Source organism: Cyprinodon tularosa, unplaced genomic scaffold (genome assembly GCF_016077235.1).
Source record: "Cyprinodon tularosa strain WSP-4 unplaced genomic scaffold, ASM1607723v1 ctg19, whole genome shotgun sequence".
NCBI lineage: Eukaryota > Metazoa > Chordata > Actinopteri > Cyprinodontiformes > Cyprinodontidae > Cyprinodon > Cyprinodon tularosa.
Genome location: NW_024038678.1, coordinates 1290912 through 1311021, shown reverse-complemented (window position 1 = coordinate 1311021; position 20110 = coordinate 1290912). Strand labels below are relative to the sequence as shown.

The 20110-nt window shown below is 36.1% G+C and overlaps 1 protein-coding gene across 2 annotated transcripts in view; it reads right to left on the bottom strand.

Annotated features, from left to right (window-relative positions):
* ahcyl1 (adenosylhomocysteinase-like 1) overlaps positions 1-16919 on the bottom strand; it is a 34819-nt gene extending 17900 nt beyond the window's left edge. Inside the window, exons 1-3 of one of the 2 annotated variants that reach the window (XM_038283098.1) lie at positions 16242-16919; positions 3217-3331; positions 2511-2654 (exon numbers count right to left, since the gene is read on the bottom strand). In XM_038283098.1, coding sequence (XP_038139026.1) covers positions 2511-2654; positions 3217-3331; positions 16242-16433 — 451 coding nt within the window. In that variant the 5' untranslated portion in view covers positions 16434-16919. Of the gene's footprint in view, positions 1-2510; positions 2655-3216; positions 3332-7468; positions 7606-16241 lie in introns of those variants that run through there. The other variant, XM_038283099.1, reaches the window with a different exon arrangement.
* Between the last annotated feature and the right edge of the window lie 3191 nt (positions 16920-20110).

Here is a 20110-nt window from a genome sequence, read left to right as displayed (position 1 = left end):
GGCAAAATAACTACTTTTACTGTCAACAAGAACATTTGAGATTCAGATGGAGTAGGTAAAAGGCTGTTCTCAGAAAAAAATAATTACATGAAGAACTTGTAAACTATAAAGTTGTTGTCATGCTGTTTCTTATCTTGAACCTACAGGTGGACAATTATCAAATTTCAGTATTTATGTTTGTTAAGCTCTAACTTTATTCTAGATCGTTGGTTTTAATCATTACTGTTACAGCTCTCACAAAACAAATATATACAGTAGAAAATTGACAGAAATCTTCATGCACATTTAAACTATCCCCTTTTTGGCAGATATTTTGCAAAATCTAAAGGGCTTTTTATGCGGGTCTCAGTTCCCCAACTCTAAATTATTTGTTGTGATCATTCAACAGAGAAAAAAACACACACATAGCAGAACTGCATATCTGGATATCACACAATGTGTGCCATAATGTTATATACTTACAGAAAGTGATGCTAAAGTACAGTATGAGACTGAAGCATTATATTTAGTTAAAGCTTTGCACCTGAATATAATATAGAAAACATTGCAGCACCTCTGCCATATCCAAGTTTTACATTTACAAATTTACATTTCTAGAAATAGATTTCTAGATTTTCTGTATAAAAAAAAAGAGAATTACAAAAGATTTTTAATGACCTGGATCTTATTACCTTTATTCTCCACTAATAATACAGCAGCACAACAGTGAAGCTGGATTTTGATGAGAAACTTTTCACCTATTGCTAAAAATCTACTACAAATAGATCAGGCCAACGTATAATAGAAAAAAACTATAAAATACTTCAAGGAAGGTTTTGTGTTTTTATGTTTTGTATTATTTAGAGGAGACGTAAGTGAAATTGTATTATCTTAGTCAAAAAAGATCTAAATAATACTTGAACTAAAGGTATATTTTCAGATGGACTATGTTAAGACTTCACACAGCATCTCTCTCTGTTGTTCTCAGTCTCTTGTTTACATTCAGTAGCCTGGCTGGCTGTGAGAGCCTATGTGTGCCCATGAGCACATATGTTTGTAAATGCTTTGTTCTGAGTACATGCATGTACGTACATGTGAACATTTGCCACTCAGGGCTTATCAGAGTAGGAGAGGAGTAAAATGGCAGCTAAGGAAAGGGACAAAACGGGGGTTAACGATGGCTTCGTGTTTGTAAGGTGGAGAGCACTTCAGAGTAGAAGCAGCTCCAGTTTGTCTTGGAGCTAGCTGCTAGCTGCTAGCTGCTGCTGGTCTGATTAACCGGTTAACTGTTAGAGTCTGAGCAGCAATGGACCCAACGATACTGTTATGTGACAGAAATGATAGATCTCATATTGTATGTCAAAATAAATGAAAAATATGCTAGTGCAACAAAGGGAATAGTAGTTTACACAAAAAATAATGTGTCAGTTTGGATTTCATGGAATGAATTGATATTATTATTGTTATTAATTAGGAAAAGTTTTGGTCTATATAGAGTCCCTACCTAGTGGTGAAAGTCCACTTACTGCTCTTATAATGGTGAGTAATAATGTTTTTTCTCACATCTAAAGAGCAGTCAGTGGAACTACAGGTCCAGTTGAAAAATTCAATCAAAGGGGGTCTTATTTTATAATGAGAACACATTGATGGATTTCACTTACAGATATGCTGTTATTTAGCACACTGCAGAAAATGTCATTGTACTATTTTAAGTGCATAATATCTAATTATCTTATTTTTAGGCTAAATATTCTCATACCATTGGCAGATTTTTTTATTTACCTACTAAAATTAAGGGTAAGTACACTTATTTTAAGAAATGTTTACTTATTTTTAGATAGTTTTTGCAGTGCAAATTAAAAAGAAGCAAGCACCCTAACATGTTCTCTTTTACCTGCAATATTCTAGGTGATTAATTACAAAACAAAGCATGTAAATAAATAAAAAATGAAATGCTACAAATATTTAAAAAAAATCTAATTTACTCAGTATGCTTTGAAACTCCTGAAAATATTGCATATATTTGAAAATGAAAGCTCCAAAAAATGAGCAGCATAAAAAAAAGTAATTATTAATAATAACCCCTTTATAGAAGATAATAATGAAGAGAAGAACTGGACAATGACTACTTTAACAACAGCAACGTACCATCTGCAGCCATGCAGCTTGAAATAAACACTTATCAAGCACTTGCATACTTCACATTTACAATGTAAACAGCCAAAAGAACGGTAGAGAGAAGAGAGGCACTACAATATCCTGATCTTAGAGTTAAAAGAAAAAGATTATTAGACATTATGAACAAAAACAGAGCCGTACTGCTCTTAAAAGTCCAACCTTTCTTTGTTTTAGAGGTTATAAAAGGAGTCTACGATACAAATTGGACAGTAGCAAAATCAAGCATATGTATGGCTGTTTCCTCTTATTTCAGAAGGAATCCAAAGTAAAAGACAACCTCAGAGCTACACCAGTCAAAGAGCATCTAAATTAAGAAGCGATATTATATTCTAGATGTGCACGTTTAAGATTACCTTGCTCTGCTATTTCAATTTCGCGGCGGCCAAATTCTGCCTGTTTTATGTTCTTCACGCAGAAGTCGGTGCTGCCATGGCTGTTGACCTGGGCTTTGTCCCGGGGTGAGGTTTCATCATCTGAGCTGTCGGTGTACGATGCAGCTGGAAACACAAAAGGTCCCTTTTGGGTCAAAACAAATGAGTGGACCCAATTACGAAATCTATACATTAAATCTAGAGTGAGAAAGGAGGAACCTCTGTATGCACTTTTTATCTGTTTGCCCTTCTGTGCATGTAAAGTGCCTTGTAAAAGTATTCACACCCAGGAATTCACAACCTCTGGATATTTCTATGTTCTCTGGAAACCTCTACTGCCTTCATAAAGCAGCTATTGTGCTTAATACTGAGTTTTAATCAAGTGTTTTTAACATTAAGGTTGCTTCTAAAGGCATCATAAGTCACATTTTTCTTGCAAAAACAATGCATAATTTTTCCTTTCACTCCAAAGTAATATAATACCCTGTGTTGTTCTAAAATATAAGATCCGAATCAAAAGAATGCAATTTGTGGCTTTACTCTGACAAATCTGTGAAAAAGCTCAATAGCTTTGCTACAATAGAGTTGCATTTATTTAGGTATTTTAAAAGATTTGTGTGTATTATAAAATTACCTTTACCAACAAGTAAAGGGTATTTCGGTGTTAAACTGTTTGAGTTTACAGTACCTGAGCTGTAGCTGTCTGTGGAGGACTGTGAGATGGAGCGGGATAGGGAGCGGCGACCTGCCTTGGTGGGATACTTGCTGAATTCCTGCTTGTCCTCAGCATTCGCAAACTGAATCTGAAAGAACAAAATTTGACACGGAAGTCATTGATAGAAAGGAAGAAAAAGTTTCAATATCACCAACGCCCTTTAACAGTGTAGACCACATAATATGCTTAGACAGCTGTTCATATCTGGACTCATTTTTTGCTTTAAGTCTAAAAACTGCCCTTTGTAAAAACAAAAAGAGAGAAATCTGTTGTTTTTTTTCTCTTAAGCACAGCTGGAATAAAAGGAAGAGAGCTGATGCTTATTTTTTATGTTCTCTCCTCCTCTGTGATTTATGCTTTGTTCAGATACACAGCCTTGAGTTGTTGTTAGATGCTAGACGTTATTCATCATGTTAGCCAAAGCCTTCAAAGCGCCCAACATCAAAGCCTTGGAAGCACATGAAGCAGATCAGCAAAAGCTTGATTAGACTCTGTAACATGTAGCCTTGCTTTTAATAAAAGTCGCAACTGTTTGAGAACTGGTCAGGGGGTTTCAGCACCAGAACACATTTTTCAAGTTTATAAGCTTTGAACAGGTGTAGTGAAATATTTAAGACATTATGCTGTTACATCACAGTGCCGCATGTAACCCTTTGTACAGAAGAAAAAGGTCTGCAGGGATTACATAATGTCCCTTCTTTTTGTACTTTTATGAAATTGTGGACAAGAAAAAGGATATTCAGAAAAATATCAACAGATGATCTACAGAACTAACATTGAATCTAGAGATGCACCGAGGAACTGGCTGTTCACGCACTGGAATAAATGTATTTTCAGCTTGATCGACCCTGGCCGGTGATTGGCTGGTCAGGAACTTGAAGCACAGGCCTTTTTTTTTTTCTAGTAACAACCAAAGTAATCAAGACATAGAATGCAATCAAAACTAGAGAAACAACACACTTTAACATGTTAAAAAATTTATCACTGCATGATACGAAAGACGACATGTGTGAAACATGAAAGGAAAGCCACAACATTCCAGTTTCCCTTAATTCAAGGAAGAAATTGCAAGGTGCTAGCAAAAGTCACATTTCTATTTATTATTTCAATACTTATTACAATATCTAGTTATTAATCCAGTCATTTACCCATATGTATTGCTATGAAAAATTGCAGCTTATTGTTGCTATTTGATTAAAAACAGACTAGAGACACTTGAAACAACACTGTTGACAATACTTCATATAACTGAATGAATGCCATAAGATCCATTATAAATGAATAGCCATAAAACCATTATAGGAACATAAACATTTCCAAGTATAATAACAGAGTGAAGCACACAGTTAAAGAAACACTTGTTTTCATAGAACACGGCTGCTAGAACGGCCCAGTCAGTTGTTCAGCTGTCTGAGTCATAGCTAACTGGAAATATACAGAAATAACAAGCAGATCACACAGGAAGGATCCCCAACACCTTCAAGATTTCAAAACACCTTCTTTTTTTAATAATAGATTATAACCACATATGAAAGATGCCTGTAAATATATCTTGAAGAAGTAATTATAAAAAAAGCTTTTTAATACATGTCTGTAAATGTGGAGCACAGTAAGTTTTATTTCCATCTACGTGTGGATTACTTGATTTGTTACTTACCGGTACATCTGGTGAGAATGTCAGGCTCTCGAAAAAATAAAATAAAATTTAAATCACATATTTAAACTTTTTTTACCCACCATCAGCTAAGCACATAATTATTCAAAAGAAAACTACATTTCATAAGATGTTATGAAACAATGCAAGATCTGGCTGTGTTTCATTCAAGCAGTGAAAGAGAGCAAGACTTTCAGCAGGTAACAGGAAGGCTAAAACGGCAAAGTTGTTCTGTTTTGACCATTTGAGTTTTCCTACCTCTATCTGTCATGGATAATTATGGATTTGGAAATGTTGATGGTCATTTGGAAGTCTTAGTCTACTGACCAGGATTCTAAACAGGGAATTCAGATCTTAATGTTTTAGTTTAGCAAGCTGCGCTATTGCTGATGAAGGTTCTCAGTCATCCGGGTCAAAGTCATTCCGTAAAAATTCAAAAAATTCAAAAATTCCAAGTCCAGTGGATATTTTTTGAATTTTTACGGAAAGCTGCGCTATTCCCTACAAAAGCTACTATGTGATGTATCTTAACATTTGAGCTCTCTCTCTATAGTTATGCTGCTATAGGCTTAGACTTTTGGAGGACATAGGGACCCCCATTTCATCATTCTGCTTCATTCTCTCTCTGTTCTCCTATTCTGCAGAATCTGTTTGTTCAGTCTCTAACCTTCTGCTCTCTCTGCTTTTCCTCAGAGTAGCTTTGCCTCGTCTGTTCCTGTTTGGCTGTGACGTCATCCAGGAAAGAAACATCAGCTGTGCTGCTTCCATCAACACCCTTGTTTGTAGATGTTGGAGATCGGCCTGTCTTCAGGTGTGGTCCTGTTTCTCTGGCCGTGGCTGGGTGGATGTGCTCTCTTCATCCTCTGGCATGGGAGCTGCCTTGGAGCTCGTCTGCCTGGCTGTGTGTTTCCTGGACGGGGCCGCCTTTTACAGCTGCTTTTTGTATCTCTGCTTCTGTCTCCTTGAACCCCAGTCGGCCTTGGCAGATGGCCGCTCACACTGGGCCTGGTTCTGCTGGAGGTTTCTTCCTGTTAAAAGGGAGTTTTTCCTCTCCACTGTCGCTACAAGCATGCTTAGTGTGAGGGATTGTATTTGAGTCAATGAGTTAATGCAATCAACTGGTTTTCCTTAGATAGAAAACTTTGTATCAATTTGACTGTATGATCTGGTTGAACTGTAAAGTGCCTTGAGATGACATGTGTTGTGAATTTGGCGCTATATAAATAAACTGAATTGAATTGAATTGAACATTTAAAATTCTATTTTATTAGAAATCATTTCCAAAATGGTGTTTACTTTGCTCCTAATATAGAATAAATGTGGTTGTGTGCTTAATGCAAGAAGGCAGGACAAATTATTTAAATTTTTTTATTTAATAAGAAATTAAACCACAATCAATACCAAGAACTCAAATAAAAAAAAATTCGAACAGTGCTTCTCTCGCTACAAAATTAATCAAATAATGTCTTAATCTTAATTAAGAGTGCCTCGGAGACATATAAGGTCTGCCTTTCCAAGAATTTATCCTCGTGGATTCATTATCGCAGTATGATGTTGCACCCCCGTCTGTCAGACGGCACTGTGTAAAGTCATAACACGCCGCAGTGTCCTGCAATCCTGGCTGTTCCCAATGCAGCTGCATAGACGGCATGCATAAAACTTTTCCAAAACCTTTCTCTCTTAGTGTGTCCTTTTTAACTCCCCATCATTTGAGTCCTTTGTCATGCTTGAGTTGCAGCGCTACTGTAAGTTTTTTATTGACTCTTGTCTCGTCCTGAGACATTTGTGACAGTGCTGTCGAGCTCCCTCAGCTTCTTATTTTTAATGTCCATAACTTTTGTTTGGAGTGCAAACTGTCTAGCAGGCTAGCAGAGTTGACAAAACACACAGGACGATGAATCAGGGGCCATAAAGATACTAGAAAAAAAACAATGTGATGTTTGAGATCTGACTGGAATATACATTGACTGTGACATATACATTGACCTAGAAGCATGACATTACAGGTCAAGCTTGACAGAAATTGTTAGGAGTGATAACTTGCTGGTATATGTAAATACAACAGAATAAAAAGATAAATAAATAAGAGAAGTTTCATTTGACCTAATTTTTAGTAGTTCCATCATCCCACTGATAGTAACACCTTGTCTTCAACAATCTACGATGCAATGCAACCAACGAGAAACTCAAGAAGCTTGGGAGACAGGATGAACCGAACACATCTCTGCATGGCTGTGTTTTCACAACTGAGACTGTGGCCTTTCTCATATGCTAGGAAAACAGAACATTCAGTTATACTTTGGATCAATTCCTGTGGATTTAGCACTCACTTTGCAATTTCCTTTTCAAGTTCAAGGCTTTTAAACAAGTCTGTACCCTTTTTCTGGTTATATGCTGAGGTGAAATAAAAATAATTGCTAAATGCAACATTTAATTGAACATTTTGAAGTTTATTGTTAAAAGAGTCCTGCATATGACAAAAAGAAGTATGTAATTTAGTGATTCAAACTGATTTCTATATGAGAATATCTTAAAAGTTAAGTTTCCTGTAAAGATCTACGAGTAACTCACCCGTTCTCTTCCATGTCCGTGCTTGTGGGCCATAGCTCCCGGTCACTGCCTGCTGCTCTCTTCGGTTTTCTAGCCTACCTCTCTGAGCCTGTCCTGTTTGTGTGTGCGATGGTACCAGGTGTCCCTGATGCTATTATCCCAGAACACTCCCAGGCAGCTCAGGGGGAGGTTCCCACCTTATCGTGATTTCTAAATGGCCAACCTGGACTGAAACAGCCCGGGACGTAAAGGGGAGGTCAATTTCAACTCAGCTTTTCTTTGTCTTAACGTTTGCTTCACTTTGTCCTTGACAAACAGCTGTTGATGACTTCAGCTTTTATTGTATGGGGATAAAGCATTGTGTGAACCAGATATACAGCAGCATCACATGCACATGAGCACAAAAACACATTTGCTGAAGCTCATATTTTCAGCATGAGTTCCTAATTTGAAGCAATAAATGCAGTGGGATTGGCAGGAAGAACTAAAACCATTCTCCATTAGCCTTCTGCTGCATCATTAGGCATCTCTTTAGTCCCATCCTGCAGCTAAAAATACCCTTTCTCTCTCAGATAACAGGCCAGGTCACAGACTTAAGCTGTAGAGTGTTACAGTTGGTCTGAGGCATAAAGTCTCAGTGTGGCCCTGACATAAGGCAATGAAAACTACTTAAGAGACATCACCACTGCGGCTGTACGGCACTGTCTGACTGTAATCCCCATATATACACACTGCTAACCACTCGCTGCCTCTGAATTCAACAAGTCAAAGGCAAGGCGGGACAAAGGTGCACACAGCAAGGCAAGATTCAAGTGAAGTTTAACACTGAAATCAGCTCATTTCTCCTGGTATGCAATGGCTGCTGTTTAAATCAATGCATGCAAGACAGATTACCTTCTGTTGTGAAAAAACACACTGTGCACTAATCCGGCTATGTGACTTTATGCTAAAACTATAAGGTCACCTGATTAAGATATGAAGACAACACACGGCCATATTTCCTAACTACAGACCTGCAGCAAAATAACAATGAGTCAAAGGGGAAGTCTGGTTGTGTTCAGAAGTTATGAACAGCGTTACCTTAATTTAAACCAAGATTAGTTTTTAGGTAGCAGGAAGTCAGAGGAAGAATACATTAGAGGTTGCCCATGTTAAAACAATTGGTTCCCAAAATTGTAGTATTATATAAACCTTGTACAAAGCAAACGTGATCCATATGTGTGTTGAGTAAATTCTGCAGGAAACTCTTCAGATTGAAGTTAGTTATTGTAAAAACAACTGCAGATTTACCAATTGCAGGTAAGATACTGATTGCATATAACCTCTTGGTAGAATCCCCCTCCCTCTTAAATATGGAGCAAAACAAGTAGGTATCTTGGGTATAAGCAGAGTGTTGGTAAATGAGGAGGCATATGAGAATGGGTTGTATTGTTTAACTTAATTTAATCTAGTAAAAAAGAAAAACGTAAAAGATATTTAGCTTCTAAAATACTGTAGACAGATTTCTTTTTAGTTGATAATACTGTTATGGTCTGACACAACTTAAATCTGTAAAAAACAAACTATCCCCCGTCTCCACCTTTTTTCTTAGATTTTTTCAACATTAAAATACCTAAAAAGTCAGCCAGGCTGTGCAGACACGTACTGTCACATGAATCCATTCTTCCACAACAGGCCACACCCGTAAGTTTACACTATAAACAACCTGTTCCCATCTAATAACAAACATATTTGAAACATATTTTTATGCGTCATGTATTAGATTACTTGATGGATTTTATCATAGAAAGATGAAACAATCGACTGATAGTTTAAACTTGCAGAAAAGAAAATCTGTTCAAATCAGATCAGAACTATGCCTACTTGGATTTAGTTATTTTTTACATTTTTTTTTTGTTAGTTAGCTGTTTTTTCATGCTTTAAAGGTAAGAAAGGTTATACAAACTTTGTTTGTGTTGTTTATAGTAGTTGCAGATTGAGTACCTTTCATATCCATATATTAAGGTGATGCATTGATATCACTTTAACACCCTTTGAACAATTTCACATTTTGTAAAATTAACTACAAACATCAGTATATATTTTGACTTGATGTGAAAGGCCAGAAAAATAATAGTTTTTAGTTATTTCAGAAAGAAAATGTTAATTTTTTCCTCCACTTTCCAAGTTTGCATTGCTTGTTGGTCTGCCATACGAAATCCCAAATAAATCCATTCAGGTTTTTTGGTTGTGCCATCACAAAATGTGGAGAAGATCAATGACATGGATGCTTTTGTGAGGCACTGTACACATGATATAACCGGACTTCAGACCGAACGCACAGCATTCCACACACCCCCACAGGGATCAGATAGAAAATGATGATGCAGGAACAAATTCGATGTGAGTAAGTCCCTTTCCCAGGGGGGTGTATTGCATAACTGTTTTATATCGGAAGAGGGAGGAGGCACAGGTTTGCAGTTCTTTGCCTCACCCACCATCATACTCATTTCTAATTTGCATCATGGGTTGTATTTATGCGCCACACATTTTCATAAAACAACCTCAGAGTTAATGCAATGAAATACAAAATAATAATAATTCTTTATTTTTAACAGTGAAAAAGCTTTTTTACTGTTTTATTTTTTCAAACAGTTTATGGTCAGACAGCGGGCTCTCAGATTTATTCATCACACACAGCTTTGTTTTCATAAAGCCGCAGCACATTCCTATCATTCAATATGTTTCCAAACAGGCTCCCTGAGGCGGAACACCATCCAAACATTATTGCCTGTCAGACAGGAAGGAGGTCTGAAAAATATTCTGAACTTTTCAGGCACACTTGTTGAGACTATTATCTATCTATATTTAATTATCTTTTGGGTGTAAATTACGAATATATTACTTAGTACCAGACAGGCTTTCTTTGGAGGTACAAATCATAAAGATAATGTCAAACTTAAACAATAATGGACCAGTTTTATCATCTAAGGTGATTACTTAGTATAAAAATTAAATGCAGTGAGTGCATTAAGAAATTGTTAGAAAAAAAATGTCCTGTTTTGGTCCCATTAAGAAAATAATCTCTGCAAACATACAACAAAACATATCAACAAAAACACTTTTCCCAGTGATTTTATAAGATGCCCTGATGTTAAACGTTTGAAAAGTTTTATATTATGTATGTGAAAACAAGTTTATAAGGATAAAAGTAAAGAACGAAAATTACATTGATTTCTCTGCCTATAAGCACTGAACAGTAATTTTAGATAATTTCAGTCTGCTTTAGCACATTACTGACTTAATCTTCAATCTTATAGAATAGTCATATTGTCTTTCCCTACCAGCACTTCACTTTAGTCTGACCTGAAACTTCATCAGCTGCATCTTATAGGCCATGTGACACAGCGCAACTGCAGTTAAACTATAAAATCCCAGATAAGCAAGTTAAACAAAGGCACTATTATGACTGTAGGACAATTTTAAATGGGGCAGTCCTACCAATCAAAATACCACCTGAGCTCATCTCAAATGTTTATAAAATAACTGTATGCACTATTTAGCACAACGCGGCCCTTCCCTCAGATGTTTCACTACCTGTCAGCTGGCTGAAAAAAACTAAATTTCTCCTTTGCTTGCAATTACAGCATATTTGATACACATTTATTCATAAAACAATGGACAGTCGTGTTGAATAAAACCAGAGGTGCTTTTAAGCACTATTAAGGTCATACTGTGACTACAGCTGGCCAGCCATGAGCAGAACATCTGTTAAGCAGTCTGCTGACTGATTTACCAGACAGCTTCTATTTCTACTGAAATAACTCATGATTGAGCAGAGACTAAAAACACATACACTTAAAACTAATATTAAATTAAGTTGGTTTTTATTCTATATTTCAGCTTAAAGGTATAGTGGAAGAATTTTTTTTGTAATTTTTTTAAAACACCCAACCTCTCCACTTTAAAAAAAAAAATGCACATGCACAACCCTGTACCCACTCCTGAGAGGGAACGCCTATTAAATGCACGGGCCCATTTCTCATTGTGCACGCTATGTATAAAAGTTGCTGTCTGCATCGCTCATACAAGCTTATTTTCCAAAAGAAGCTTTGCATTTTTTTCACTATGTCAGACTCACCATCGGTAAATGGGGACGAGCACGTAGGACGGCCTTATGTAGATGTATCACCAGAATGATTGACAATTAGGAGGACCACTTATTTTGAGGATCCACCTGGAACATCCTCCACTATACCTTTAAGTCTAAGCATTAAAAAAGTTCTGCCACTACTCCCGCATAGATTACTTCTTTATGTTCAAGGGAGATCTTTTTAGGGTAAACAGCTGTGAAATAAGACCTAACACTCTTTCAGATCATGGGCCTATATACATCTCAATCCAGCTGAATAACAGGAGAAGGTCCACTCTGTGGAGACTGAACTCTAACATTATGAACAAAACTGAAATCAAGGATAAACTAAAACGTGAAATTAAATTATATTTAGAAAAAAACGATAACGATGAAGTGACTCCTCCTATAGTCTGGGATGCTTTAAAAGCAGTGATTAGGGGTAAAATCATATCCATAACATCATATGAGAAAAGAATCAGAGAAAATAAACTGCAGGAATTAGAAGAGGATCTGAAAAGACTACAGAGAGAACATGCAAAGTCTCCCAAAGGTGACATTACCAAACATAAAATAAAAAAAAAAAAAAAAAAAAGTTCTACCTATTTTCTGGACTAAACACAGATCTGCCCCAAAGCACAAACTGGGGTATAAGACATCCAGGCCAACAGGGGGCTCAGAGGAACACTTCTTTATTTATTATGTGAAACACATTATATTGGACTCAAGCTGTTTCTGATCAGTAGAGAAACTAAAGAAAATGCAGCTAATAGAGACATGACTTAAGACAATAATATTACATTAGACAAAAAAACAATAAAATTTCACATAAAAAAATGTTTTAAATGCCAGGTTATAGAGTGTTTTTTAAGTTACTTTTAATCTCAACAAAGTCTTTATCCTAATTTATTGAATATGACAGTACATAGATTTCAGACCTTCACAATTGCAGTTAAGTTGTGAGGAATGAGCCAGTTTTAGAATGTACCAATTTAACTCCAAGGTTAAAAGAATAATTTAAAAAAGATAGTTCTATAGAACTGAAACTGAAATATTTTCAGGGATTTAAGAACTGAAAAATCTAATCAATGTCCTTTAAATGTTGAAAGAAAAAAAAAAAGTTCATACAATAACTTCACCAGTTTGATTGCTCATATCTGTGCTGGAGTCTCATTTTATAAATTATTTACCTATGAATTAAATTAAAAGGAAAGGAAAGATGGTCCTCTTTTCACAAATCTACATGGAAACATGTTACTTCAAAAAACAGATAAATAAATTAGACAGATAACTTTGCTTCTACAAGTTTGTTTACTTCTGTTTACAGTTTCATAAGATATAATGAAAACTGCAACAAGGGCCCCAAAACAAACCATTAGTAAACTCTGGGCTGGTTCTGAGCAAAAGAAAACAATCCAAACAACAGTATCCAAAAAAAACTAAATGGGTTTTCAACACATTCGATATATTTTTATCATAATATCTTTGCCAATGATTTTAACCTAGTTTATGTTGTTGTTTTCCTTTTGGCAAAAACAAAAAACACATAAGATTTAGGAAGTTTTACCATTTATACCAGTTTCTGCCAACTCTTTTTGGTTAAAATCATGCTATGTGAATATCATTTGAGCTCTTAAACATTTCTTCAACAAAATAATAATTACAGAAAATACGTATATCATACTTTATGATATTGAAACTTATAACACTATTACAACTTTAATGATATTTGCATTATATGACAGCATGATAACAACAACTCTCTGTTTTAAAAAGAAACAATTTGATTATTTTGTTTCAATTTCTTTTTGTATTTATTTTTACTAAACTTTTTACTGAATGTCAGCCTATGCTTTCAAATCACTGAAGCTCAAATTAACCTTATATGTAATACTTTTTCAGGAAGCAATATGCTTAGGGAAAGAAATGCAAAATGGATAAATAATTTAAGGGTTAAAAAAACAGTTTCCCCTATAAAGGCGAGGAAATTCTCAGAAACACAAAATAAATCCTTATCCTGTTACCAGCTGTGGATAAACACTCAGGTTTATCCAGTGCTGGGAATCAGCAGAGGATGTGTAATATGAACATCCACCTGAAGAAAGTCTTTTTGTTTTGAGCCATTGTAGATCAGCAAAGGTATTCAGAGTCTGCTCCCTCAGGTGCGCAGTGTGGGGTAGTTACACTTTTCTCAAGCTGTTTTCAAAACTAACGATGCCTCACCACATAAAAAGCCTGAGATACAGTAAGTCAAGGGTGACCAGGCCAACACTCATGCAACAGCCAAGTTTTTGCTGGCCAGCTTGATTCTTAGATTTCTTTCCCAATAAATAGCTTCATTGTTCACCAGTTTTATATCTAAAGGGCAAAAAGACATAAAACAGAAAATATATTCTTTACTTTATGGAAGTCTTTACTTACATAAACTTGAAATAAAAAATATAGATTAAGGATGGGCTTTGTTTATAGATGTTGGAGCTTGGCCTGTTTTTTCAGTGTAGTCCTGTTTCTCTATAGCCTCTTTCTCACTGAAATTAGTGGGTTAACGTAGGTTTTTCAAACCCAGGTCGACTCGCTAACAATCTGTATTTGGCTCCCTTCCCATTGGCAAAAAAAGCTGGGTCTAACCCCTCGCTGAGAGCTATGTGGCCTCTGTCCTCCACAGCTGTGTGGCTGGTGACACCATCAAGCTGGGTTAGTCTTAATGAGAATCAGAAATGAGATGATATATGCTGTGAATTGGCGTTATATGAATAACCTGAATTGAAAGGATGGTTCATCATATAAAGCACCACAACTCCCCCATAAATATGATACCAATTTCTAGCTTTCTTTTATTTTACTTTGCTTATTGAAATATTTTTTTTTAGAACTAAAACTTAATTTAGAGCTTAGTGCTTTGTAGTAGAATTGGCTTTAAATCCAACTTAAAATCAAAGAATTAGGAAACTAGAATATCAAAGATATGCATCAATGCTTATGTTTCTAACTTGTATCTGTGTTTTAACAATGTAGAAGAAATGCATCGGGGGTTTCTAATTTTGAATCACAGATTTAGTATAATATATACATATATTCGTAATATCTGACCTGCCAAATTCTTTTCAAAACCTGCTGAAAGGACAGAAGAGTAAATCTGATTTTTTGCATGACTTAACTGGTGCTTCTCTGTTTGGAAAATCCAATATCTACATTCCTGTAGTGCTAAGGAAAGCTGCATAAACTCCGGTTATATAGGGTTGCATATTTTCTCAAAGAAAATCCTCTATGGCATTAAATGCCAAATACGCAGCGCGGAAACCCTGCCTACCAATCACCCCCATTTAAGATGAAGCTTGCTGGGGCCTCACAACAAAGGTTTAGGGTTTATGTGTCCTTAAGAGTCCTTTTAAAGTTATATGTTTTCACATCAAATGAGGGGGGAAGTACGGAAAAGGATTAGGGCCACTGAAAAAAAAAAAAGTTAACTGATTTTTTTATTTTATTTCAGTATAATATGACAAAAAGTCAGAATTCTGACTTAAATCTCACAATTCTGACTTTAATCTCAGAATTTTGACTTTAATCTCAGAATTTTGACTTTTTTCTCACAATTCTGACTTTAATCTCAATTCTGTTTTCTGACAGCTAACAAACATGATAGCGTCAAGCAGTAGACATGTCTGTTTTAGAGATTAGCTCTCTTGTTTTAATCACCTTCTGCTCTTCCATTAATGAAATAGCATCACCGGGGACCCCTCTGGCATGTAAAAAGTTGCCTAATTGCGTGATTTTTCACCAATGTGTTACTGGCCCTGCAAAGTACTCACATCTTTGTCAGTGAAGCTGCGTGCTCCCACATCTCTACCTTTATGATGCCAATCTACATTAAGATCCACAATTCTGAGATTAAAGTCACAATTCTGAGAATAAAAGTCAGAATTCTGAAATTAAAGTCGGAATACTGAGAAAAAAGTCGGAATTCTGAGATTAAAGTCAGAATTGTAAGAAAAAAGTCGGAATTCTGAGATTAAAGTCAGAATTCTGAGAAAAAAGTCAGAATTTTCAGATTAAAGTCAGAGTTCTGAGGAAAAAAAATTGGAATTCTAAGATTAAAACCCGAATTCTGAGGGGGGAAAAAGTCAGAATACTGACATTAAAGTGAGAATTCTGAGAAAAAAAGTCGGAATTCTGAGAAAAAAAGTCGGAATTCTGAGAAAACAAGTAGGAATTCTGAGACTAAAGTCGGAATTCTGAGATTAAAGTCAGAATTCTGAGAAAAAAGTCAGAATTCTCGGATTAAAGTCAGAATTCGGACCTTTTTCCCATATTAAACTGAAATATAATTTAAAAACCAGTTACCTTTTTTTTAGTGTCCCTAATCCTCTTCCTTAGGGGAAGTTATGATTCCACTAAAACAAGGGGAATAATAAGGAATGTCTTACCCTATAGTAAGTTAAAATGTTAACAGGAATTGTTATGGGAACCACTATCACTGCTGGTTTTAATTCTACTGTAATAAATATGTAGGGCAATAATAAATATAGATTAGCCGCACATTTATTGTGTTTTTTCCCCTCTGTGCTCCAGCAGTGGCCTGCCTGACTGCAGTTCTGCTCTCCAATGTGAAGGAGTCTTCCTCACATGCGAACGGGCCGCGCGCTGGCCAATGGCAGCAGTGATGGCGGTCATCACGTTCCTTACCTTCTTTACGGACTTCAGAGTCGGGACTGCGGTAAATGCAGCAGAGGGCATCTCTCCAACATTCATGTTCACATCGCTGCTGTTCTTGCTGACGGTCAATGCGGAGTATTTCTCCGCGACGTTTTCCGTCTCTTTGTCATATTTAGTGGCCTGCTTGACCTCCGCTTTGCTGTCCACTGCCGTGTCTGTCATCGCATCCGACTGAGAGTTGATACAGGAGTGGGTTAAAAAAAAGCCGGATTTTAGTGGAGTTTTAACTAACGTTAGCTCCGTCTGTCGCCTTCTTTGCTCTTTGGTAAATGGGCTTAAAATGAGCGAAACGCGACAGAATGACTAGATTATCTATTTGAAGAAAGAGAGGACGTTTAGGTTAAGTTTTCTATGTTGATCTGTTCTCTAAAACAGCCGCAGAGGCAGTTGCTGGTCCTGCGTTGTGCTGCCAACCTCAGACTAAAGCATCTCTGAGGGGAGGGGGTGGTAGGCTCAGCCTGTCACCTGAGGAAGTAGGCTGTGTTCAGACAGCGCTCCTACTGCTGGAGGGAAACTAGACCGAAAAGAAACAAATGAGGTCGTATTCGCCAAGACTTCAACGTATCTACGCTCTAATAAGCCGGTGTCAGCTTGCATAAAGTACACGTTAGTCTGCAGAAGCAAGCGTGACCGTTGTCAAGGAGGCTGAGTACAAGTCCCGCCTTCTTTCGCTGTGATTGGTTGACAGCGGGATCAATTTAGCCAATCCGTTGTTTCTGATTGGCTGCGCATTGTTCTGCTTAAAGGGTCCTGTACAGGGATAGAACAAAAACACATTAAGTTTCCTAGTTGCTCCCTATTATACTTTTATCTTTAACATTGGACCTTGAAGTAGGGTAAACGGGTGGAGGTGGAACAGTAGAAGTCATTTCCATAAAAGCAAAAATATATTTATCTACCATCCAAGGGCTTAGAGCAGGGGTGTCAAACTTATTTTCACTGAGGGCCACATAAGGGTAATGGCTGTCCTTGAAGGGCCAGTTGTAACTTATAAATGTAACTAAATGTAAATTAATGTAATGTAAAATAAATGTAACTACTCCTTAATGTTAAATAACTCATTATTTATTATAGCTTATTCAAGTGACAATTACAGTTGCATAGAAAACATATGCTTGCTTGTTGCTCTAACATAAATCCTTTTAAATTTAGTCAGCTTATGAAAACCCACATAACTTCATTAATGAAGGATCAAACTGTCCAAGTGAATAAAGAGATATAACATAAAACTGAGCTGCAAAAAACATGTATGACACATGTAGCATTTTACAAAAAAAAGGCCATACACAGCTTTGCATCCAACTGATGGTTTGATGCATACACACATAAGACCTGCAAACATTAAATAATTAAATAATTACAACAACAGAATCATTCAATTTTATTTACATAAATTGAACGATTACCCCCAAACATTTCCCGCAGACCATCTTTTCACATTTATGGCAAACGTAATATGGGCGGTTTTTTGCTGAAGCTCCTGCGGCTGTTTTCTGTGCCTCGCCAAGGCTGCTCTACTGCGGGGGCTGGAAACTTGCGGATTGTCTGGAACTTTTTTACCAGTTCAAGGATAAAATCTCTGCGTATATAGCTGATATTTCCACAAGATTATATATTACAGCCACAGGTCACCTTCGCGTCAGAGCTTTTACAGAATCCTTTCTAATCATCTGATCCAAAACATCCACCCCGACCTGTGTGTGGTTATAGTAGACTACTTTTTCCATATTAGCTAAAAAGTTCTAGGTAGAATGTTGGTTGCTTGGTAACGGTACCGAACATCAATCAACCGCGGGAAGAATTTACAATGCAACTAATAGAGCCGTCAAAATGAAGGTTGTGGGCGATCGAGGTAGAATTAACCATATTTATTTTTTATGTTTTAATTTTATTTTAAAAAACTACATGAAAATGAAGGAAATATAGAAACAGGAGCAACATGAGCAACATAAATTAAATTGTTCCCTTTAAAATCTCAGAACCGTCAAAATGACAGCTGTGGGAGTTCTAGCGGGCCACATAAAATGACAAGGCGGGCCACATCTGGCCCGCGGGCCTTGAGTTTGACATATGTGGCTTAGAGTATTGTATGTCCTTTTTTAAATCTTGCAGATGCATTGTAATCTATTAAGCGACTAATTACTCTTATTCCCTGGTGTTGTTGAGAAACTTTCAGCATGTCATTCTGTTTGAGAAGAGATTTATTCTTTAAATTTATTAATTTAAATATACAAATAAAATACTGAATAAAAAACAATGGAAAAAAGTGGTTAGAAAGAAAAATTGAAAAGTTAGGGAAATGTGTTTTCTTTAAAATATATTAGATATTTGAAATTGTTTTAACCCTGATGCTGTTTTCACAGCCAATGTCTTGATTTGTTTTATATGTACACTACTTGCTCAAAACAAGCTGGGTGAAGAAGCAACTCCTAGATGAGAGTTGTAGCATTATTTTCTGTGGCTTTTATTTATTTATAATTGTAAAAAATCCCAATAGCCTAATCAAACTTGAATAAGTCTGTTAGGGCTCTTCGTGTAGCACCCCATGCTCTTTTTCCCCTATGACCCTAGGAGTCCTAAAGACACCATGGGTTGGGAAGAGTGGAATAATCTAAATTTATCACAAAATCAGATGCATATCAAATTGTGTTTTTGTTACTGAACAAACCATTTACTCAAGACAAAGATACAATTTATGATGTAATTACTCTCCCATTCACCATTTCATTGCTGGATAAAATTTCAGTGTCCTGCAAGATAAAATATTCGCAAACCTGATTTTAAATAGGTTTTGCAATTTCTCATCAAAACCCATTTTCTGTAACATTTTCTAATGAAGTCAGGAGAACAATAATTGCACTGATAAACCTTTTAGGACTTAAGATAAGATAAATTGAGCCAAACACTGCATGATCCATTGAAGATAAACCTTTAGACAGCAAACCTAGGAGTTTGGGGTTCACCTCCTATAACAAACATACTATAATTAGATTTAAATGCTGATTGCAAATATGTTTCCAGATAATTGTAAATATAAAAAGCATGTCCTTATGTACCATGTGGTATCATATAACAGCCCAATACCCTAAATACATAAGGTTTTAACGTCACTAAATAAAATATACAAATGTTTTGAGGGCTGAGAATCCTTTTGCGCGGAACTTCATGTCTTTTAATTGGAGTGAAAATGTACAAAAACCCTGTTTTTTTCTCAAGGCTTCAGAGGTTTCCGTATTTGTTCTCTAAAGAAACAAGACAGAGTTTTTTACTAAAATTTTAATTGACAGGTTTTTATGAAGACAATGTCATTTTCACAATTATATAAAAAAATATTAACATTGATGCTTCCTGATGGATAAAAATCTTTATCTACAAAGAAAAAAAAAAAACACCTAGGTGGACTTACAGTAAGAAAAAAAATCCTCAACTCTACATGAATGAAGTGTGTAATACAAAGAAACACTATTTTTTCCAGCAATATCCTACGTGCAAATATAAACTGAATACAATGCATCCACAAAACCTGCAAGGGGAACAAAAGTTCTTCTTTACGTCTTCACATTACTATCACATCTCTGCAGTACTATGCAGCCAGACAAGTCCAAAATGTACATGGGTTTAAATAGTTTGTCATTTTTCTTTAGACAAAGAAGAAAACAATAAAAAAAAAAAATGGCAGGGGAGAATAAAATAAAAAATGCTTCAGAAAAAAAAGAAATTGTACCATTTATACAAATCTGAAAAGTGTCTGCTGGAGACAAAAAAAGCAACTTTTTAACAGACCAAAGTTCTGACAGAGTATGGCTTCAGGACTGTCTTTTCCTCTGTGGGATGTGTTA